Below are 25,052 nucleotides of genomic sequence, written 5' to 3'. Positions count from 1 at the left end.
GAGGGATTAAAATAATGTAAAATGTAAAAATAAATATCAATAGTCCAATTTAATTCCATATGTCAGTTTAACTGTTATATTCAAAACCACAGCAGGCTGTGAACTAAAAACATATCAGAATTGAGTTAGAATTATTTTCAGGTCAGCAATGATCTATTCATGGATATAAACGTAAAAAAAATGTAAAATTTTAAAATATTTTAAAAACAAGAAACCTCAATCACTTTTTGCCAGTTGTATGAGATACAGGTTTTTATAGCAGTGTTCTGCACTGTGTGAATACAGGAGACTGGAAGATAATATTTGGATCAGGAACAAGCCTCATTGTGATGCCGAGTAAGTTTTGTTAAATTGCCAGAAATGTTTTCTCAGAAAAAGAATGTAGGCACACAACTTAGGTACAGACAGTAGTATTTTGTGTTGAATTCTACAAATGTGTCTTTCTGCAAATCTGAGCAGCATTTCCAACACATGCAGCTAGCTGGTCAATAGAAACTCCTTTCACATTTTGATTGAGTATCAATTCAAATTCAGCCCTAACGAGGTTTGTTCTGGGCCATCTGGGATTGCTTTCATAATTCTATATATGGCATTATCGTTGGAGTAATGCTCCATTTGACAGTCTTGTGCTGTGCTTCTTTGTGTGCAATATAAGAACACATATGGTACTGTAATATAATCTTATCAGAATGTTTTTGAACTATCTAATTAACTAAAGACAGCCAGACAGCTTTACAGATACTTGTTTTGAGTCTTTCATCTTGAGTTCTAAATTTTTAGAAGCATTTTCTTGAAAGGTCATTGCCTATTTCTTGTAATATATGAATTAATTGCGGTCTGATAATTCAGTGTGATGTTGTCAGTAGCATTAGGTGCCCTGGGTGTTGTCAGACATGTAGACAAGTTTTTGTAACATGACAAATGGCTGTGTGAAATATGGAACTGGAGCAGGGAAGCTAATATTCGGAAGTGGCACAAAACTTACTGTCAATTCAAGTAAGTGGGATAATTGAATAATCTTTTGAAATCTCACGGAATGTCTATAGATGTTTGGGGTATAGATGTTGGAATTCTGAGGTATTTGTCTGTAAAGGTATTTATAGTTACAGTGTCGTAGCTTATAGTCCAGATAATATTGAGTGACTGCTTGTGATTCTCTTTCTGTCTGACTGCTGTACATTCAGGTCTTAAATACATTTAAGCAGTTAAGAGAGCAATGGGATGCACAATGCTTTTACTGAGTGCTTGTGACAGCTGAATCGTTTTAGTTTATGCACTCCATAACGGCACAAAATTACTTTTGAGTTTGAAAATAAGTCAGTAAATAGTGAATCATAAAAAGGCAGTATAATACAGACTTCACTCAATTCAGTGCATGCTGAATAGAATATGGTTAATAAACAGTACTGAAGAGAATCAGAGTAGAGTGCAGGGGCTGTTTTTAAAAGGTGCTGTTAAAGAGAATTTGGTTTAACATCAGTGTGGGTATTGGCAAGGAGAAGTTCATGAATATGTCACCTTCCTCTGTGAGTCCCCCTGGGTCTGCTTGTGTTTTTGCACTGGTGTTTTGGACTGTGTGAATACTGGTGGAGCTGGAAAGTTTGTATTTGGGAGTGGAACTCGACTGGCTGTGGAATCAAGTAAGAATCCTATTTTGCACTGGTTTACTTTCAATCATTGGGGAAAAATAAAGAAGTAGAGGAATTTATTTTGATGCTGTTGTGAGTTTCAGATGCAAGAGGTGAATCCCAAATTATGTAAGAAACACTTATTTCTCATCCCTGCTTTATTCAGAGATAAGTTTCATTGAGAGTATCCAAAACGTAGTGAAAAATCAAGCACATCCCAGTGTAATGCAAGGTTTAGCCTTAACAGCCTTAAAACAGTACTGTGTAGATTGTTAAAGAAATGCTTTGAGCTTAGGTCTCAGGGGGACTTTGATTAAATTCTTACTGTACTTTGTTTATAATTGTTATAAATGTTATAAATATGACTAAAATCTGTGGCCAGAGTGATGTAACACTATCATAAGTATTTGATGTTCAACTGAAGAATGTGTAAGGAAGATAAGCAACTTTGTGAGTTTGTTCCTTTGGCCTCTGCTCTGATTTAAAATGCAGAAAGCTCCAAATTTCAAGAAGAATTTAATCTGATATTATTATTATTATTATTATTATTATTATTATTATTATTATTATTAGTTGTCAATACCACTGAACCCAGTACGACAGTGCAGTATAGTTATTGTTCTGGCTGTGCTTACTGTGTGAATAACGATGGCTGGAAACTGGTTTTTGGCTCAGGCACCAGACTGCAAGTACAACCAAGTAAGTAGGAAGAAATGACCTTTTCAGCACTGTTACATGAAACTGATTTAAGACAGGAACTTGTAGCTGTGTTTTACACAGATGTGAAGTATAATAATATTTAAAATAATATAATATTTACATATAACAACAATTTTAAACTGTTTAACTTAACAAATTTCACCATAACTTATTAATTACACACTCAACCACTGTAATGTCGGTGAAATGTCTTTACAAAATTAGAAGTTTGCATCTGTAATGTAAGGTCCTTTTATTATTCAATTCTCCCTGGACTAATCATTTGGATACCGTCTAAAACTGTTTTGTGCATAACATTTGTCAGCTACTCATGCAGATTTTAAAGATCAATTTTGGTTCCTTCAAGAGAATGTATGGTTAGTTGTTTTTAACAGGCAGACATTTTCTATGTGTTTAATATGAGAAAACAGTTTTCAGCTATCCAAATCAAAATGAAATTAGATTCTTCACTTGAAAATCTTAAGAGATAACTTTATCTTAGACCTTTAGGATCAATGCCTTTTTTCTTGAGTGATGTCTGAATATATTGCTGTATTTTATATCAGTTTTGTATTTATTTCTATGAGTTTAATGAGCACTTTAAAGCTGGGTGAAGTCCTGGGTGGTTTTTGAGTGAAGATCAGATAGTGTGTGAATGCTGCTGGCAATAAGCTCATATTCGGCACAGGAACAAAACTCATCATTCAGCCAAGTAAGTTTTTATATGTGATTTTAGATCTAGAATTTGAAAGGTTTGGGCATGTTAGGAAATAGTTCATCGCAGCTGTGGGTTTATAATTTGAGATATTCTGTTATGTGTGGACATGAAACCCCATTCGACTGGCTCTGTACACAGTGTGTGGAGTTTATTGACATTTTTAAAGACCCATTCAATGAAAAGTAAGTTACAGCATGTAAAAATGGAAACCTATGCATTTCAGTCAGTATTAGTTCATAAACAAATTGTACAGTGATGTTTTTAAGAACAGCAGAATGAGAAAAGGAGGTGATGGGAGCTACTGTTTACTCTGTGGATTTCAATTGACAGTTATATAATTATTAAATTCAGCTTTGTCTATGGGGGCTGAACTTTAGCCATGAATTTATAGATACTGCCTCCATTACAACAAGAAAACAGCAGTAAGCAAGTGCTCTATGTGATGAGATTCTGCATGTAGTATTACTGCCCAGTGACTGGAGTCCTCATCAGAAATGGTCGACTGCAATCCTGGCTTTCAGTATGATACTCATTTGTCTTTAGCTCCATAGTAATCAATAGTTTTCAAAGCTCTGTATGTACTGTATCGATTTATGGAGCACAGGCAGGCTGGTTAGGGAGAATGGGCAGGAATTCTGTGTCGCAGGTTGTTGTTAAAGCACGAGTGACTGTGTGAGTTATGGAGGAGCAGGAAATAAACTCGTATTCGGAGCTGGAACCAAACTGCGCGTGCAGCCAAGTGAGTCTTTTTAAGAATTATTCAACCGTAGGCTGAAGCACGGCTGTTTCAGGTGCAAATATGACCTGTTCTTGTGTGTAGATAGACGCTGATGGTATTTGAACCCAGAAAATAAAATAGTGTTTTTCTTACAGCAAAGTATTTACAGCAGGAGTGTAAAAAGTGTCTTTCCTCTAAGTACTTTATAGAAACCTGAACTCAGCCTCAGGTCAAATGAATGGAGATGGTCTTGACAGAAAATCAGTTCTCACAGCTGGCGGTCTTGAATTGGGGGTTGAGCTGAAGTCCAGTGACAGTGCTGGGGTCCAGGTACGGTACAGTATATGGAGAACAGGAGTTCACTTGTGTTTACAGAGGCCATACAAGGATGGAGACAGGAGAAGTCCTAGATGAATATTGATAGTTCACCAGATCCTGCGTTAAGAGGAGTTATGGATGAAATCAATAATTCTACTTAACGTTTTAGAACAGTGTTCTGGATCGGCGTGTTTATTTTAAAAAGCTTAGGACTTTACTTAGGCACTCATCAAATTGTATATCCGGAAGATTTTACTCTAGCACTCATGAAATTGTTTTAATTCAAAACCTTATTCAAGCACTCATTACATTGTGCGTTCAGAGCCTTATGTACTGTATATGATCGCTGATCAAATGAAAGAAAGTTTTTGCAGAGCAGAAAATGACTGTGTGAATACTGGGCAGTACAAAATAACATTTGGACAAGGAACTCGGCTCTTTGTGGAACGTCGTAAGTAATCATGTATTTCTCAACGTAACAAACAATGAGTTCAAAGGAGACATTTTAGAATTTTCATCTACTTTCTTAGGTTGACTTTTTAAAGTTGGATGTGTAGCTTCCAGTGTTTCAGAACCACCAGAGAAATACAGAATCCAGTCCTGAAATTGTACTGTACTGTTTAAAACATCGTTGGTCCAGCAGAGAGTTTCAGAAATATAAAAAAATTGACCCAATCCAGGTATTTTTTTCAGCCCTGGGTTTGAAGTTACCCGGTTGGCTATGTTTTATTCCTTCTGAGCTCTCATTTGTTTCATGGAACTCTTAATTAATTAATTGGATCTCTTAATGTCTTTAATGTCTTTATTTCCTTAAACTCCTTTCCCTCTGGGGTTTTTGATTTTCTTGACAAATTTGAGGTCATACTTACCCAAATACATTTTACCTAATTATCAGCTCCCCTGATCCTGACAGTCCAGCTGCTATTCCTGTTATTCCAGATGTTAATTTGTCACATTTAGTATGGGAAAAACACTCCAAACAATTAAGTACCTCATGACAAGTTTCAAATAAGTGCCTTAACGTCGGTTACATGGGAAAACTCTCCAAAAATGGTATAGTTTCTTAACCATGGGGAGAAACTCAGTATTTGCTGTGTTCACAATCACTGTGTGACTTATGGAAACAACAAGCTTATTTTTGGCACTGGAACAAAAGTGGCTGTTAACCCCAGTAAGTGTATTTCTATACTTTCTTAAATGATTGAAGAATGTGGCTTTTAATATTGTAAAAGGTACACTTTAAAGCACTGCCTCACATTTTAGTGTTTTCAGGAATATATATGTGCAGTGGTCTCCATGTTTTAAAAATTATTTAGGGAAAAGAAGGAATTGGAAGGTGGAAGAAAATACTACTTAATATCTGAGAAATAAATGGTTCTTATAGATGTATTTGACATGCTGTTCAGCAAGAGGAATTTTGCTATAGGCTGTGATGCTGTGTGTCTGGATCTGGATACAAACTAATATTTGGAACTGGAACCAAGCTAAAGGTAGAACCCAGTAAGTAGCAAAAGCTAAACTTTGGTGTTTTTGTGTGAAAAGAATGATTAGGCTCAGATTTCATTATGAACAGACTTAAGCGGCTCTTACAACAATGAAGTCACAATGGTGTACAGGATTTAATAAAATTCCTATTTTTATTGGATTAGCTACTGCTAGGAGATACAGACAGATTTTAATTCTTGGTGCTTTAGTATTCCTGGCACTGTGGGGCTAAGAGGGATACAGCAGGGTTTAACCAAGCAGAAAGATCAGATATTCAATCTGCACTGGTAAAGCGATCTAATGCCCTAGTTTGCAAGTTACATGTGCTAACGTACTCCTCATGTGCAGTGTAGGAGAAAATATTCAGTTTTCAACTTGAACATTAGTGTACAAGAACTAACTTGTTTTTACTGAGATGCGTTTGCTTAAGAGTAATAGTGCATCAGAGATGATTGATCCTAATAGTAAATACTGAGAGAGACTGATTTTGTCTACAGCAAAATGTGTCAAAAAGGAGCAACATCTAAAAAAATGATATGGGGAAATGGAATAAGGATACTGAACCCAAAGATTAGAAATACTGTGCTCCTAAATGAAGTTTGAAAATGGGTTGAAAATTGGCTTTATAACTCCTGCAGATTAAAAAATGATGTATTTGGTCTCTATAGTGATTTTACAGTATAGCCTAGACATGTTTTTTTGTTTTTATACCCCATATGGAGATGCTAGTGTCATAAGATAATGCATAGGGGTGTTTCATTGTGTGTCTACTGGATCAGGCAACCTGAAGCTTATCTTTGGCACAGGAACTAAACTCATTGTTGAACCAAGTGAGTACGATTTTAAATTTTAGAAGCATGTTTTCTGTGTATGGAGCTCTAGATGTATGTAGTGTTAGATTATTTAAACTATAAATAGACGGCATTTCACCATGCAGATCATGAACTGCGGATGAGATCACTTCTGCTCCTTATTTATAGTTTCAGAAGAAGCTGTGCAAAACCTCCAGTGGTCACACAGCTCAAAGTGATGCCATTTTGTGTGAGGCAAGTCTTTAAAAATAATCTGAGAAAAAAAGTTCAAAACTCTGATGTATACCCCTGCGACTGAAAAACAAAAGTAGAATGTGAAGAAAGTACTGTATTAAATAAGCAAAATAAACTTTGTTTTAAAATACTAAGGACACCATCAAAATATATGCTGCTGCAACAGCAAGTCACCTCTTACCCTTGCTGTGCTGTATGTGTAAGTGTCTTTTTGCAATGCGTGGACACACTGTGTGACTACTGGAGGATTTGGAAAGACTGTCTTTGGAAGAGGAACCATCTTAACAGTTAAACCAAGTAGGACTGGTACATTTGGATGTATAGAGCAAGTTTACGGTTTAAGATTTTAAAACGGGCAAAGTTGAAGGCCATTCTGAAATGACAAAACAGATATCAAAAGAGAGAAGATGGACACTCTTTCCAGACATACAGTAGTGTGCCATCCTGAATTGAACCTCCTAGATCTCCAACCCAACTAACAAGCATTTATTAGATACAGTGATAGCTCCCATTTTAAAGTATTACAGATTGCCAGTGAGGATATGTATAAAGGGGAGAGATTTGCTGGAGAGAGGTGTGAGGTTGGGGGTCAGAGGCCTCTCTCCCTTCTCTGGGTTTTTGGTGTGGGTGGATATGCTGTGTGAATGCTGGAGGATCGTATGGAAAGATTGTCTTTGGGATAGGAACCAGGTTAATGGTTGAATCAAGTAAGAGTTCTTCTTCTTTCTTCTGAAGCAATGGCTCAGGAGGACAGGGAATTAAAACTGGTAGTGTTGGCCGTATGGCACCTTGCACTGTGCAGACTGTGATTGCTAAGCCCAGGTAGGGAGAAAAATCAGTTATTCAGCTCTGCTCATACTTTATTTATTGATTATTTTTTTTACCTCCGCTCACAAGTACAAAGTACCACGAGAGTAGTAAAACTTGTAAATTCCCCACAGATGGCCCTGACAGTTTTTGTTAGGCAAAACCATACAGTGTGAGTTTTGGAGCTGCTAAACTGATCTTTGGAGCTGGGACAAAACTCTTGGTTGGTGTAGGTGAGTGTGAAAAGGATTTGTGTGGCTCATTGAAGTACAAATAATAGGAACTAATTGCTGTTTGTGAGTAACAGATTACAAAGTAGTGCTTGGGACTGAAGAAAATGTGTAGTACTGTAGCAAGAGATTAATAATATAAATAATTTTGATATAATGATATTAATAGATTTGCATGTTCTGTAAAATATTAGTAATATTAAAGCATATATAACTATAGTATATTAGTAATAATATAATAATGATGTGCTAAGCCTTTAGGAAATATATTCAACAGCATTAACACATTTTAAATTAATGTTTAATTGAGTAAATAATATTCACCATGAAAAGAGGTACATTAAATTGGTAATGAAAGAGAAGAAAACTCAACCTGCCAACATTTTGTTTAATGTTTGGAAAAAATGGTACTGAAACATTTTCGGGCTGTGTGGCAGCAATTCTGCAAACTGTTTCTAGAAATGTACCAGACATCAGTTTTGTTCAATTTCTCAGATGTCTTTGAATTTATATTTGGAGAAATCTGAATGAAGGTGGGTTCTCTGTGCTGGTAAATTCAGAGCACAGCAAGACTGTCGATTCCACCGTATCTGAAACGGTCAAACTGCCTGTGAGACCTGCGATCAGTGAATCTACAGGGAGTTTTTGTAGAACAAAACTGCACAGTGTGAATACAGGAGGCAGCTACAAACTCATTTTCGGTGGAGGGACAGCGGTCGTTGTTGAACCAGGTAGGTAGAATTCAGATTCTGACCTTAAATTGTGGGACACCTGGGTATCTCCGATCTCTGCACATCGGGATAATGTAAAACTGGAATTGCTGGATTATGAGGCGTATTATTGAACTGCAATGTGAAGGAAAACTTTCGGCAGCGTTGTATCAGAGATTGTTTTAAAAATGAGAAGTGGTAATAATCTGCACATTCAATATGCCTTGGGTTTCCCACAAAGCCTGGGGTGTGTGATAATCTTTAATATGAGCTGTTTTTAGTTTCAGAGAATGGTTGTCTATTATGAGCACTTAAGACAGAAAACGAGTCACTTCTTTTTCATGAGCTGTAGGTTCTTTGTGGAGGACAATGCTGTAGAGAATGATAAAATCTCTGTAGTACATTTTTACATTTTTTAAAAACCTGCAGCTCCTTGTGATCAGTTCTGTGGATGATAAGGGTGTGGTAGTAGGGTATTTTTGTTAGTGTTTTCACTCCCTGTAGAAGGAGTCTTATTTTACAGCACATTTAACATAAAATCAGTATGGATGGGACTCGTAGCTCCCACTTCGTCTGTCTGGTTCTGTGACAAAAGAAGCATGTTTGAACAGAGCTCCTTAGGGGGACAAAAAACATTCTGATAGCACAGGATGTGTAAGAAAATGGACGTCTCTTTTTGTTATGAGGAAAGAGGCTGTGTGACTACAGGGGTGAAGTTAACGTTTGGAAACGGAACTCAATTAATCGTGCAACCAAGTAAGTCATTTTGGAAAACAAGCTGGAAAACATTTCATATTGTCATGCAAGATTCCTCTAGGGTAACAGAGTTATTGATGACACCAGCATTAATAACATTTAATGCTTACTATCTCAAGATTGATGATACCAGTATTAGTCAATTATGGGCAATGCCAGTTCTTTATATAAAGGCAGTAGAAGTCTGATATTAGCTCTAGGCACATTTTAAATGTCATGTATCACTATTTAATCTGGGAGTTTTTGTAGGGGAACTAGTTGTTGTGTGAACTCTGGAAGTGCTAGCTATGGAAAGCTGATCTTTGGCAGTGGAACCAAGCTGTTTGTTGAAACAAGTAAGACTCTCATGAAATACTTTCATTTGTTCACAGACATATTTGCCGAATGATGAGAAACTACATTTTATCCAATTAACAGAGGCTGGGGGTTTCGTCATATTTACAGTAAAAACATTCACCAGTTGTAAAAATAAATTGTAAATCAGATGAGTAAAAGTTCATAATTGTATTACATAATTGCACATAACGTGTAAGGATACTGGCTAAGCAATTTAAAGTGCTTATTGCGTCAGATTTTAGTGGGTATCTAGCTTGTTGTCCTATACTAACTACAGGCTGAAGAAGTGCCGGTTGATTTAGTAGGATTATTAACAGTCAGATGTAGCAATATCTGTGTATAATCAGCCATCCAAAACCCTCTAATTGATTTAGACTGAGATCACATTCAGTCTTTCACTGTACTTCCAAATGCAGATTCCAAACCTGATCTTCTGAACCAAGAGCTGCTCTAAACAGACCCAAGAGTCACCCAGTGGAACTCATAGATGCCAGTGGAGTAACATCAGCTTTTATTTCACCTGACCCCTAGCTGATGATTAGATATCAGTTTTCAAAACCACTGGCGAGCGGCTGGCGAACCCAGAGGCGATCTTACCTGAAAATAAAAACCTGTTCAACGCCAAGCCCTTCAGGTGAAATTTCCATTTCGGTCTCCTAAGTTATTGTAGCAGCTAAGAGTACTGTGTGACATCGGGGAGTGGGTCTTGGAAGCTTATATTTGGCAGTGGTACCAAACTACATGTTCAGCCTCGTAAGTAACCAATTTATCCTTCTGTAGACTTTCCATTAATTACAGCTCGAGTCACAAACATGAATGATTGTGTGAAAAAAATAATATTTGTATTGTCGATTTGGAGTCATATATTCACTGTGTGGCTTCAGTATTTTGTCTCTTTTGCATAGTTTTTTTTGCTTGTTTAGAGTGAGAGATGTTGTCAGTTGGACAATTGAAGCAACAGCTCTGATTCTGATTTCTTTTTGGGGGATTTGAAGTCGGTATGGGGGATAGTGTAGTGGTGATTTTTGATACGAGAAGCAGTAGTTCATTTCTGGATTATGGCCTGTTGGGAAGATTGTTCCTGGAACTGGAACCAAATCACAATTCAAACTTCACAAGTACTTGTTATTACTGATTTAATTAGAGCACATTTGAAATGTAATGAGTTTTAAACAGTGTATTGCAATACATCACCTACATCATTGCTGCTAAGGGAATTTAGGAAATCTTGAATTGCTAAACTGACTTAAAATTGAACAAGGCTGGTCTCGCTGTGTGCTTTAAAGCTTGGTGTCACACTGCTAGCAAAACCAAATAAGTAGTTTTAAATGCAATCTATAGGAAATTTGTTTAATTCAACAGTGATGGTTCATGTCAATGGTTGATGGTTGTTGAACAGGTTGTTGGTAGTTCCTGTGCTAGAAAGCAATTTTGACGTCTCTCTGGATTCATGTTAGTGTCCTAACCATGCTGGCTACTCTGTGTTTACAGCTTGTAGCAGAGGTTGTGCTGGTACCTACTTTCATTTCACCCTCGTTGACGATGAAACTTACAATTGCTTATTTGTCCCCTTGTTACAAGTTTTGAGATTCATGGACGTAACTTAAATGAATAAAGATTCAGGGGCGACTCTGATGAAAAGACCTGCTTGTGCTACAGTGTCATGTAGGAAGCTGGAGGAAGATGGGCTGGTGTTTTTGAAGGGCTAGTTCGTGATGTGTGAATACTGGATTCGGAGGGAAGCTCATATTTGGCGCTGGGACCCAGTTAATCGTTCAGCCCAGTAAGTGAGTTTCTTTCACTACAAAATCTAGAACTTCAGATGCAATTGTAGAAAAAAGCTGAGTAGAATGAACTTGTTTACTCAATTGCTAATATAATGGAAGAAGATAATACTTAAATACTAAACATTTAATATCTTGTGCTATCCACTCCTACAATTCCCAGACAGTGGAACTGAAATCATTGTTATTCACTTGTTTTGTCAAACTGGAGAGAAAACACTTTGCCAAAGTAGGTTTAGGCGGACTTCAATCAATGTTAATAACGGGGTGACTTATTGTTCCTTCAAAGTCTTTTGCTCTCGTTGGTTTAATGATGGCTTTAAAAGTGCAGATATTGAGGTTGGGAAGAACTTGGATTATCTTTCAGCAAAGCGACACAGTTATCCATGAGAAAAACCACCAGTGCAATTATTATTCATTATGAAGAGGGAAATGTTACTGTTAACACACAGTCACTATACATCTATCTCAGCCTGACTGAATACATGCAGCCTGGTCACCATTTTAACCACATCAACTTGATCAGATGAGACTAGACTGCAGTAGACAAGACTAGATTAAAGTAGACTAGATTTAGAGGAGACTAGATGAAGAGATCATATTCATTATTCAGTGCAGCCCAGTGTTTGCCCATGTTGAGGTCAGCACAGGGTTTTCAGTCTTCAAAGAACGAGAACATGGAACCTCTAAGCCAGAGATGATCTTCTCAAACAAACTGTTTGGTCTAATTTAATCACAGAACTGGTGAAAATAGGCAAATAAACCAGTTACAAGCAAGACGCCTTCCTAGTCTTTCACCCTAACCAGGGTCCAGTTTAAATCAAAATCTCTGGCCACCAGCCAATCACAACTGGTCCTGCACGACCAGTGTAAAACCCGAACAGCCTTTTTAACTAAATCAGATCTTATGTAACAGAATTTCAGAAAACCTTTTATTTGAGGCACATCTATCAGAAGCGTGATCATCACAGGTTATTGACACAACGTGTGTTACAGTGTGAATACGAACTCCTACAGCCTGGTGTTTGGGTCTGGCACAAGACTTTCTGTTCAACCAAGTAAGTAGCCACAAAATGTGTCACAAAGTGTACTTCTTTCTGAGCTCGTTTGGAATATGCTTATATACCAGAGGAAAAACACTAGATAATGCCAAACTGAAAAGCTTCTATAGAAACACTTTAGAGAGATCAAAAAGCAAGTTAACATCTCAAACTACTGCATGGCATTGTATTTCAGGTAAAAACAGACTGAAAGTCCAGTCCTGAGTATGAATTCTAAAGGTTTCATTCTTATTTCATTTCCAAAACTGTCGGTAAAACTCCTATTGAGGGGGACAGGAAAATGAACAGGAAAAAAATGACAGAAAAACAATGAACCTGGTGAAATTTGCTATGGATTTTAAACAAAAGAGAGAATATTATTGGGCTGTTTTACTTTCAGAGACATTAGACAGAGTAGAACAGTTTCCCCGTTGAGGGATTGAAGTGTGTCTGGGGCTGGGCTCGGCTGCTGTTTTTGTCTTGAGACGCCACAGTGTGTGTCTGGAACAACTGGCTTTGGAAAGCTTATTTTCGGAGGGGGAACCAGGTTACAAGTACAGCCTCGTAAGTTCTTTTTTGCTAAATGAGTTTCCATTTAGCTTAAATAGGAATTTCTATTACAGTGATGTTGCTGCCTTTATTATAATGTAATGGATGTAATCGAATGGACAAATGTAGCCCAGTACAGCTAGCAGTGTGAGGGGTGATAGCTGATTTGCCTGAACTAATTTAGGTTTGCCACAGCAAAGGGGTGTGAATATCTATGCATAGTTAAGTTTGGGATTGTTTTTTTGCAGTTTCTGCATCTTACCCTTTGAGCATTCCAGGTCTAACTAAAAAACATTCCTTTCGAATAATGTCCGGACATCATTTGCAATTCAACAAAATGAGGATTGAGCGCAATTCAACCAAATCCCTTCGGAAGAGGGGGAATGCTTTTGGAAGGCCCTCTGTGAAAAGAAAACCACTCTCTATAGTTTAAGAAAGAAGCTGTGTGGATAGATAGGACACATTCGAAATGTGAGAGGAAAACAGAAATGGTTTAATTGAGAAAATAATTAAGCTGATTCATGTTGATGTCCCAAAGTCCATGGCTGACCAAATAACTGGTCTGAAATTGTGAGTGTAAACATATAAGTAATGACCGTGAGCTTGATGATGTGGAGATTTTTCTGAATATTCTCCCTTAGGGAAAGTAAATACGAGCCTTGATCCCCAGAGGTTTCAGGTTTTTGATGTGAAGTGTGTTACAGTGTGAATTCAAACAACTTCAAGCTTGTCTTTGGATCTGGCACAAAAGTTTGGGTTCAGCCAGGTAAGGAATTACAAATCAGTCAGCATCCCTCTTTCTCCACATAGAATATGTACAGACAGGTTCAGGAGCAAAACATATTTGTTGGGATGAAGCAAATTTAAAAAGACAAGCGTCTGATAACCGCAGGGAGGTAACACACCAGGATCTGCAAGATTCGATGATTTTCCTTGTAAAAATGGTTCATTTAAGACAAAAAATGAAAACGCAGAACTTGATTGTGAATTATGGCCTTTTTATTAAGAGAATAAGAAGAAATGGTCAATTACTCTTTGGAGGGCATCGAAGTTGAGCTAATTTCCAGTTCTGGTACAAAACGTAGAGCTTGTACCAGGTGTTACATGGCTCTTGAAAGTGTTGATGTGGAATAGGGAATAGGTTTGCCTGGAGACATGGTTAGAGACAATAATTAAACACTGAGTGGTAGCAGTGGGTCATGCCCTGACCTTGACCATTTATAAAACAAATCAATCTGGAATTCAAATTATATCCAACCTTACTCCCTTAAATATAAATAAATAGAACGTGGAAGATGTCCTAAGTCCTTAATTGCAACCCCTACATTACGGGGCTGCCTGTCCTCTGGTAATCCTTGGTGAACACAGCAATTGGTCCTCAGTTACAGGAGCTTAGGAAGAGTTGTTATGCTGGACCTCTGCTCTAAAGCAGTCCATTGTCCAGAAAGGTTTAAATACCAGGAAGTGTCTTTCAGAGCAGTGTTTTGATGGGAGAAACCCACACAGGCTTGAGGAGCTCTTAATGGACAGCCATGTTTTTGGTGAACTTTGTTACACTGTGTGAATGACAACTATAAGATAACCTTCGGATCTGGTACCAGACTCTCTGTAGAGCCACGTAAGTCCACATAATGTAGAACATACCTTGATTTTATGTGTGGGTAAATGAGTTACAGTAAGGCGAGGATGCTATAACTTAATTACAAGTGGTTAATTACAGATTTAGTGAACCCATATCCTTTTTTGCGACAGTAATTTTTCAGATTGCTACACTGCAATGTGTTTAATCATAATAACGGTAACACTATAAAGTAATGAAAGGCTCTGTAGGTATTTTTGTGGGTTTGAGCTTATGAGTCAGTATCTGAATCATGAGTTCCAAGACTGTGTTAAAACCTCTGAGAAAACATTTTCTTTTTTTTTTCTGTTTTTCATATCGCAGTCGGAACAGGGACGTCAGAAAGCGCAAAGCCAAAAATGTTGTTTTCGCTTATTTTAGAGTGGGATTGCTGGGGCCTGTTTTTGAACCTGATAAATAACATTTCATTTCATGGGTGGATCCTTAATTCTTTTTATAGAAAGAAATGATTGCAATCTACTATCATGTTTCTGTGAATACTGTAATTAGTTAAAAGTGAAAGATTTAGCTTGGCTGGAGACAGCAGTTAATGATAACCTCTGGCTCTTGGAGTGGTAAGCTTTTTGCTGCAGGGTAATTCACTGTGTGAATAATAACAACAAGATTATATTCGGACGTGGAACAAGACTGTCAGTACAGCCAAGTAAGTAGGAGTGTAAATCAGGGAATTTGAAAAGAGTGAGAATCGATTTTTGAACTTCTGTACAACTTTGGTTGCAGGTGTATCAAGAAAAGTTTAGAAAGTTTTATTTTCATTTCAAGGAGTTTCATCAGAAACTGCAAAAACAATGTTGTTTTCACTTATTTCAATGTGTGATTCCCAGGGTCTGTTTTGAACCTCTTACATAACTCAACATATCATTTCAGAGGTGGATTCTTAATTCCTACTATGCTAATAAATTATTGCAATCTACGATCACGTTCCTGTGAATAATGTGATTAAATGGGACAGATTTAGCCTGGCTGGAGAAGCTGTAAATGACAACCCCTGGCTCTTGCAATGTTAAGCTTTTTGCTGGAGAGTAATTCATTGTGTGAATGACTTCAACAAGATTATATTCGGACGTGGAACAAGACTGTCAGTACAGCCAAGTAAGTAGGAGTGTGAAACATGGAATTTGAAAGGAGGGAAACAGATTTTTGAACTTGTGTACTTTTTACAGGTTTGAAATTCCAGTGTAGAAAGTCCAGGAGAAGATTTTTAGATCTTTGCTGTTCCCTACGCTGAGCACAGACAGGTCCTGCTCATGGTGTGTTGATATCTAACTGGGCTTCGGAGAATATTTTGATTTAAACTGGGCATTTTAGTTACCCTCTAAGAGTAATTTCTGCAAAAACGTCCTACTAGGAAATGTCACAGCTTTCGAACCATGCTTTTTCTTATTTGGATTTGTTCTGGCTGTATTTTCGGAGAAAGCCTCAAGAGCTCGATTTCAGTCCAGTTGTGCTGCTGAGGTTCTTGCTGTGCTGGAAAGCAGTGTGTGAATAATTATGACAAGCTGGTGTTTGGATCTGGCACTCAAATCGTGGTAAATCCAAGTAAGTTTAGTCTTTTTATTAATGTTTAATACTGAAGAAACTGAAGAAAAGATAATTTCATGACTAAAAGGCATTCTTCCTACACACAGAAACGTAAGGCTTTGAACAAGAATGTACTGTAGTTAAAGGTTGAAATACTGTAAGCACACAGGTACAATTCATTTTCTAGAGTCATTTTCCTTGGTTTTGGGAAGAAGCTAGTTTTGTGATACTTGGACGATATGTTTTAAACAATGCTTGCATTAATTATAAAAACAAAATGGAGACACTTGAAATAACTTGGGGGAAAAAAAAATGACATTATTGACTGAGTGGAAAACATGACCTACAGTATGTTTTCAGGACAAACAGGCAAATAAAGAATTTTCTCTCAGTGCGCTATTTCTCGGTATTGTTAAGATTCAGAACGAGCAGATGGTCTTTCTTGTTCATGTGGTTAGCCGTAGAGCCGATATCCACAACAGGGTCAGAGTGTACCGAGCCAGAATTCTTAGTGTGGTCTTCCTCACAGTGTGAACGCTAACTATAAAATACTGTTCGGACCCGGTGCCAAACTCCTGGTGAAACCACGTAAGTCAACAACGAAACAGAATATTGTCAGTTACCATGCTGTGAGGCAAAACAGATTTTATAAAGGTAAAATAATGACTAATTAGATTATCGTTCTTCAGCTTAGTAAGTATACGTGTGAATATTGTATGAATTACACATACTGTATCTTACATTTAACTGAGGGCCAGAAATGCTTATTGATTCCTTAATGTGCTGACAGGATTCTTCCTGGAGTTATTCAGTAATCCTGAATCCTATGTTTCCATTTTATTAGTCAGTAACAAAAAGTCCCAGTGTACTTTGAGATATCCTTAAATACCATACATATACGTGTGTGTGTGTGTATGGATCAGAAAGAGGTGCTTTTTGAAATGGCATCTCGGACTGTGTGAATAACAACGTCAGGATGTTCTTTGGGTCTGGGACAAGGCTCTCTGTGGAACCCAGTAAGTAAATATCTGTGCATTCATGAGACTTGTACATTCCCCGTTTTAAATATATGGAGAAACGCCTAATCTGCTTTTGGATAAAGTTTACTCAAAATGTGATGGCATTCTCAACGTCAAATTCAAATGTAAGAATGACTTCAAGAGCTTCACAATACAAATACATTATTTCAGATGGGTGAGAAATAAAAGACGTGTTGCAATATGGAGATTAAAATATTGTGCTCGGTTTTACGGCAATTGATCTCATTAACGTAACTGCCTTTGCAATCCAAATGGTTTTCTTCTCGGACTCAAAATTTGCACTCAAAGTTAAACTCTTTTTGTTATCCAGTATATATTTTAAAGCATTAAAATGAATTGAGAAAACTCCCTGTTCCTTCTAGTGATGGTGTAAACTGTCTAATACGTATGAGTGTCTATTAGTTAACTGTTTCCCTATTAATTGGTTAATTAATAGGGAAATTCCAGTGGCAGCTTTTTTATTTGAAAACTGGATGCGTCGAATTTAAGGCATTTCCATTCCTTGTAAGATCAGTATTGGCCACGCTGTAAAGCTACAGATTTGTGTTCATTCACAAAAGCGTTTCTGGAAGAGCGGTTTTTTGAAAGGCCGTGACAGACTGTGTGAATGACAACATCAGGATTTTCTTTGGGTCTGGGACAAAGCTGTCTGTGGAGCCCAGTAAGTAAATATCGGAGCAATCCATGACGTGTGCAAACCTGGGATTTCTGCATTTAAAAAACCCAAAAGATCCAAAATAGTGTTATTGATCCAAAGAGTCGAGCATGACAGTACAGTCACAAATCAAGGATGTATATACATGGCTTGATATCTGGTATCAGATTGTGCCGAAATGTCAAAACAGAGATCTGTTTACAGATGTGTTTCATTCTGGAGAAATCTGTTGTAAAGCAGCTCATTATAACCAAATGGGAAGGAGATGTGTACTATGTGAATCCTGCAGAAAGCAGGATTGGATATGAAACTTACTGTGCAACCATGTTTGTATATACAAATTAATTCAGTTAAATTAATGCAGCATAAGCTGTGCCTTATTAAGAGCTCTGTATTGAATTCTTAATATAAACTAATTTGAGTGCAAGAGCTTAAATATTAGTGCACCATTTGAACCGTAATGAGACCACTATTAACAGTTATTTTTTCCTTTTTATATTAAAAGGAAAATATTAGTATCTCCATTAATCGATACTATTTATTCATATTAATTAGAAAAAGGTGGTACTCCCACTTATTGTAAATTATTTAACTTTTCAGTGCCTCTTTATGGGACAGCCTTGCTCTTCCTGAGTATTGATAGTCATATCCTTTAATATAAAAAGACTAAAACCTTTCTAATCTATACCACAACAATTTAAGAAGTGAAAAAATCAATAAGGTAGTAAATGTGTGCATATACTGTAGTAGTAAGTATTTTTCACTCAAGTATAGCGATTCACATTAAGCCAAATTTGGGCAAAATGTAAAATTTTAAATTGAATAAAAAGATGATTTATTTAGGCCAGATATGCCTCATAGGTACAGTATGAAACATGAAAATGGATCATTTCATTCTGCTGATCACGGTTATTGTTGAGGAATGTAGGTCTGTGTGAATGATCAGGGTTTCAAGTTGATATTTGGATCAGGAACGAAACTTCATGTTCAACCATGTAAGTTGTGCTTATTTCAGCAAATGAAATTATTACAAATATGTAGAAAAAGTGGGTAAAGGCTTTGTACTGCTTGACACTTAAATCTGTTCTGGTTAAGGGAAAGAGCCTAGCATGGAATTGTCTCGTTTCTGTGGTATAGACTGTTGGAATCGCCTCTAAGTTAAAATGTGTTTATATTTAGGCTCGTTGAGAAACTGAACAGTATTAATTCTGTAATGATGTCATATCAGTAAGGAAACCGCTGAGCATTTACAGGAGAAAACATGGGTGAAATGAAAAACACTATCACACAGACTAGAGCGCTTCTTTTTCGGACTAAGGAGATTTGTGTTATACCAAGGGCATGAACCAGCAAGATTAGAGGTGGACTGCAGATTGTGTTTCGCCTTGCGCGTCTTTGTGGGAGCACAGTCATCTCTGAGAAAGAAGCCCTTTGTACCGGTAGTTCAAGGTGTAGCTCGTATCCTCGTGTGAATAGCTATGGCCAAGTCCTGTTTGGATCTGGTCCGTGAAGTGAGTTACCTGCTGTTCCTACGGTACATTAGCCTTTATATCGCCCATTCTTCTATCCCGACAGTGCGTGGGGGGAAAATGGCTGACTTTGGGGATTTTTGATGTAAAGATTAAATTCTTCTCCTCTCCCGCCTTGCGCCCGTACCTTGTCAGGATAGGCTCCGGCTACACCGCGACCTTGTGTTAGACAGCTCGGTTAGAAAATGGATGGATGTTTCTACTGTGGCAAACACTTCTAATCTACATCACTGCAGTATTTAAAAGCCGTCACTCGTGGTCACTCGGCTTCCCTGAAATCCAAAACACGGAGAATAGCGGGTAGACCCGGTGGACCAACATTTCTATGCCCTCTGAACTGGTGAGAGAAAGGGAGTTTTTTGGTGCAAATGGTTCTCATCTGCGCAAAAATATCCACAGGACCTCCGAAAGAAAAATGTCAAATACTAAGTTTCAAAAGCGGCGTCTGCATGCCCAACAGAAAAGAGCAACGTGAAAGAATATCGTTTATGAAAAGCCTGGTGGATTTTGGTTCGTGCTGCACGCGTGTCTAGACTCTACAGCAAACGCTTTTGGCCTTTTCAGGAGTGAAAAAGCTCTTACAGATATGTGCGCGGTAGTGTCTGCTTGATTCTCAGTCCACGTAGACAGACAGGTGGTTTCTGACACCACTCTCTGTACTGTGTGAATGTTAACAAGATAACCTTCGGTTCCGGCTCAAGACTCGTTGTTCAGCTAAGTACGTTTTCACTGGATACATAAAGCAACAATGTCATTCGTTTCGAATCATCGTCGTGTCTGGCCAGTTCTATTGGAACAGAATTCTGTCTCATAAATGAACCTGGTGCAAGTGTATCGGGCTTCCCCTAGTTATTGTAAAATCTTGTCACTGAACAAAGTAATGGTTGTCACGTTTATAGTCTGCATGTGGTATTGTGTTTTTTCCATGCAGATATTAAAAAAAAATACGTAAAATTACTATATACAGTACATGTGCTTGTGAAGGGATTTTTGTAGACTCAAAAATCACAAAAAAATGATTTACTTTCTGTACAAAAATGAAGTTGCGCACGTCAAACTCTTGAGGAAAAGATCTGGAGTAAAACATATAACTTAATGCAAATTAGGGGAAAAAAAGTCAGTATTTTCAAAAGTTTAATTTACCATCTTACTGTTGCTATTAGTTAGCTTCCAATTTTTAAAGCTGTGATACTTTGTTTTAGAATGTTTCGCCTGAATCTTTTTTTGGTTAAGCGCTGTAGCATTGTGTGAATGATTATGGACAGAAAATAATTTGGGGATCTGGCACATACCAGGTTGTTGAACCAAGTGAGTTGTCTATTAACATTTGAATTCTCTGCTTAGGGACTGAATGAAATCTAAATTGTTGGGTTTTTTTTTTTCAAATAAGTGATGCACTTAAAGTAAGCCAAGAGTAACTAAGCTTAAGAAAAGCAACACAGTTCTTTCAAATTTTATACTCGTCTCATTTTTATTAGTATTACTGCCAAATACTTCAGTGTTCACAAGGTTGAAAACGTGGTGAACTTTGAATACAACAGAGCTTGAAGAGGAATTGGTATTCTCAGTCTTCAGTATTCATTGGACTAATCTCATTCTGAGGTTGGGGATTTGTGGTGACAATTTAAAAAACGGTAGCACTTCCACCCAGGATAGTATAATGAAATCTCTTTGGCCAGGTCAGATAATGCTTTCTTGGACTGGTTTGGTATTTTCTCTTGGTGGTGTACGAGCCTGGAGATGAATTTTAGACAGGAAACACCCTGCGCACTGAGCCCTGTCGCAGACCGTGTACACAAAGTTAGGATCTTTGCAAAACCCCATGACGTCCGCGAAAAAAACAAAGGTGTTAAAAGGCTCTCCATGCAATACTTAAGTGAAAATGTAGTTTTTAAAAAAAAAAACAAGCTGTAAGCTCATGTGTGCTGTTTTGTTCTTGTTTTAAAGGGAAAGAGAACACAAACCCATCTGCCTATGTCTTGGCATCAGCTAAAGGGCCTGGGGCCTGTCTGGCCACTGACTTCGGGTCATACAACACCACAATCTCGGTCAATGGGATTAACAGCGGTGCTCAGCCCAGTCTGATCGAGGGAGAGAAGGCCTACAGCATGGTGAAGATCATGCAGGATCCAAACGTTAAATGTGAAGTGAATTTCGGAAATGGCTCAGTTGTAGAAGCACAGAAAGGTAAGCATTTACACCTTAAGTAAGACTCATTTTCAATTAAATTATAGCACACAGCACTGCCAGACTTCCACTCCGAGAACAGAATGATATGGTATTTGTAAAGAATGATGAAGCTGCAGCACCATGCAAAGTCGTCACTGGTTGATGTTTTAAGCCGCTGGAGAGAGACTTTTTTCAACAACTGTTTTTTTTTCCTGTTTTTCCAGATGACGGTTTGGACCTGTGCAGCACTGCGGGAAACCAGTATTTCCAGACAGGTACATAGATATTGAAAATATCCCTAAAAAAATGTTTGCTTACAAAAAAAACCCCACAAAAACAACGCACCAATACTAGAAAATTAATTCATTTCCTAAATTAATTGTATATCTCTCCCAAGAATCCCTAGACATCAGATTCCCTGATAAGACATTCCTCTTTTTATGCAGAAACTGTCTGAACAATTATTGAGGGTTTATGTGCCTTTTAATTAATATAACGAAAAGCTACTGTTGCAAGTTTAATTATCAGCTATCTGGATCTTAGGTTGCTGCTCAATGAATCTTATTTCTATCTTTGAGGTATATTAAATGTTAAAACTAGACTCTTTCACATGGCTCACGTTTCCCTTGCGATCTTTAATTTCAGATGAAAAGATCAACTTCTTGTCCTTGACTGTCCTGGTCCTCCGAGTTCTCTTCCTGAAAAGCATCGGCTTCAACGTGCTCATGACTATCCGAATGTGGGGAAGTTAGGGTGAGTACTGGGAACTTGGAATCGCCACCACAGTCGCTGTCTCTGCAGTACCTGTGGCCGCCGCATGGCCAAAGACGACTGACCATCATCCAAGTCAGGAAACAGCTCTGTGGCATAGTTATGGCTAATAGAGACAAACTGAGAAGCGAGCAAAATAAGAACAATTAAAATCAGACACAGATGGGCTTGAGTCAAAAGCTATTACAATTGTATTCTAGGTCTCGAGCCTGAGCATTAGCCTCTATCACATAAATAAGGTCAATTATTTTTAAAATAATTCTTTTAAAACTTTAAATTTAACACTAATACAAAAATAGCGTATTCGGCGTCAACTAACTTCAGATCGGTTCCTCTTTCAGTCTGCACACTGGTAACAGTCTGAGGTTCGAGTTGCACATAGAATCTAGACTGCGAAACCAAGAGGGCAGAAACACACAGCACAAAGTCGTCACAGAGGCCTGCTGGACAAAGCAGTGAAGTGTTTTCATCGTTTGTTTTTCAGGAGGTGTTGGTCCCTCTAGGCTGGCGACAAGACAGAAAAGGAAAGAATGAAACAGCGAAAAAAAAAACCGTTCGGATTTGAGATGTTTCGGGCTTTGCTGCTTATTATCATCTTTCAAACAATGACAGCGCCTCTCTCCTAGTTTAAACGGAAGAATGTTCCACAAGTGCCCGTATCGTGCTCTATAAAGAATCTTCTATAAAGATTGATCTGCAGAGATATTATATTGTATAAAAGAATATTCCAAATGCATTGTCATCTAGGTGTATATTCCTAATCACAGACGTACGTGTGAAAAATGTATATGAGAACATTTTGTTCGAAAAGCTTTTTTGTTTGCGTTTTTGCTCGTATCAGCTTGTTAAACACAAAGGTGCTTGGTCTCCATCTGCAAGTCCTAGTGTTTCAGTTCTCTGCTGTTAGGTAGCGAACATCTTTAGAGCAGGTATGTGCCATACAGCGCCAGAATGGACTGGCCATCCAGACGTTAGTATGTGAGAACATGGCCTCAGGCACTGATACACATAGACTTGCAGAAGGTAGGTTCTTAGCATCTAAAATTAGCCAATTATCAATTTATCATTTGTAAAAAAAAAAATGTATCTTTAGTTATTCTTTACTTACAATTACCCATGTTTCTCTAGAACATGTTTCTCGGGAAGCTTTGATGGGTTTTAGGTCAATTCAAAGCCAGATGTAAACTGTCACGATGAAATAGCAGTGCTGTTGTGGTGCAGTAACATGTAAATGAATGGCTTTTAATCCATTGTGTTAACCTGAAATCTCAACCTGTGACATTCTGGTTTAGCCTTTGGCTGTATAAATGCTTTGTTTTCTGTTTTGAATATGTAATGAATATGTAATTTACTTCTGTGGCTGTGCTTAAATAAATCTAGATTTAAATACTGCTTTTTTTCTATTTTTTTATTACAAGTTGTTGCATTCAGCGTTGTGGATTGAGGAGAGTTCTCATTAGCTTTGCATGGGGTTAGTTAGCAGAATACCAGCAATCAGTGGACAAATTTCCTTGAATACGACCATTGGAGGGCAGTATTGGGGCCCTGTGTTCGGCTTCTGGACCTGGGGTGCTGTCTGTGTGGAGTTTGCATGCTCTCCCCATGTTCTTATGGGTCTCCTCTGGGTGCTCCAGTTTCCCCCCCCCACAGTCCAAAAACATACGGGCAGGTTAATGGGCTTCTGGGAACATTAGCTCTGGTGTGAGTGTGGGCATCACTGTGTGTCTGCCCTGTGATGGACTGGCGTCCTGCCCAGGCTGTACCCTGCCTTGTGCCCGTTGCCTGCTGGGATAGGCTCCGGCTCCCCCAGGACTCTGTACTGGATAAATTGGCTACAAAATGGATGGATTTTTTTGAAAAAGGTTGTTTTGTCTTACTGGAGTGTTTTAACATGGCTGTGAAAGAATAGGACTTGAAATATTTAAAACTGCCCTTCTTCTCTTTACTGCTGCCTGCCTCAACTCATACAGCCCCTCAGGTGAGTTCTCCCTCACCTGGATTTAAATTGAGCCTCCGTATGTTGAAGCAGTCAGTGCCAGAACTGGGCTGAAGGAGGATCATGACACAGTGCTGCAGTCTGACCTGTGGACTGTGTTAGATGCCATTGGGGTTTTTCTCTACTGCAGAGACTGAATCCATGTGACTAGTCAGGCTAAACATGACGAAACATGCCTGGATCTCCTGTGCAGATCTGCAGCAGCCTCAGACTAGATTCCTTCCAATGGTGCCACTTTTAAGCACTGAGATACTGGTGGCACCCACCTTGCAGAGACCTTCCAACACTCATGGGGAGACACGCTGACCAGACCCCCGACACTCACGGGGAGAGACCTTGACCAGACCCCCGACACTCACGGGGAGAGATGCTGACCAGACCCCTGACACTCATGGGGAGAGACCTTGACCAGACCCCCGACACTCATGGGAGGTCATCATCACCAAGCTCAAACACATCACCAAGTGTTAGAAATAACTAGACTAGTCATCTCAGCCTGGGTCATCAATCTCTCTGGGATTACAAGAGACACCAATAAAGAGTTACAAATACTATAATACACAAGTTCATATTAAATATGTTATTGGAAAACATGTCAATTAATTATACTTTTATAAAAATTATAAGTTGTTTATGGAAAATTATGGAAAGGCAAATATCATACTACTTACATGAATTAATATGCATCAAACATATATTTCATTTGAAGTAAAAGATTAATTCTTGAGCATAAAAATCACAGATCACCCCCCCCCCCCCAACACACAACTTCCTTCATTCGCATGTCCTTCTCCCCAGTCCCAGTCCTTACGCCACCTCCCCTTCCAGCACAGTTCCCAGTGAGCCCCTTTACCCCAGCTGCTTCACACTCTGCCCTGTGCTCAGTATTGGGGGTTTTCCTGGCTAGA

At 38.2% G+C, this 25,052-nt stretch overlaps 1 gene segment (V, D, J or C); it reads left to right on the top strand.

Annotated features, from left to right (window-relative positions):
• The first annotated feature begins 314 nt into the window (after positions 1-314).
• On the top strand, positions 315-23,540 carry LOC102695699 (T-cell receptor alpha chain constant-like). The segment is given in 5 exon segments: positions 315-336; positions 21,156-21,395; positions 21,602-21,652; positions 22,023-22,130; positions 22,633-23,540. Coding segments are annotated over 4 exon segments (405 nt in total).
• The last annotated feature ends 1,512 nt before the right edge of the window (positions 23,541-25,052 follow it).

Source organism: Lepisosteus oculatus, chromosome 27, assembly GCF_040954835.1.
Source record: "Lepisosteus oculatus isolate fLepOcu1 chromosome 27, fLepOcu1.hap2, whole genome shotgun sequence".
NCBI classification, from domain to species: Eukaryota; Metazoa; Chordata; class Actinopteri; order Semionotiformes; family Lepisosteidae; genus Lepisosteus; species Lepisosteus oculatus.
This window is presented reverse-complemented; position numbering and strand designations above follow the sequence as displayed.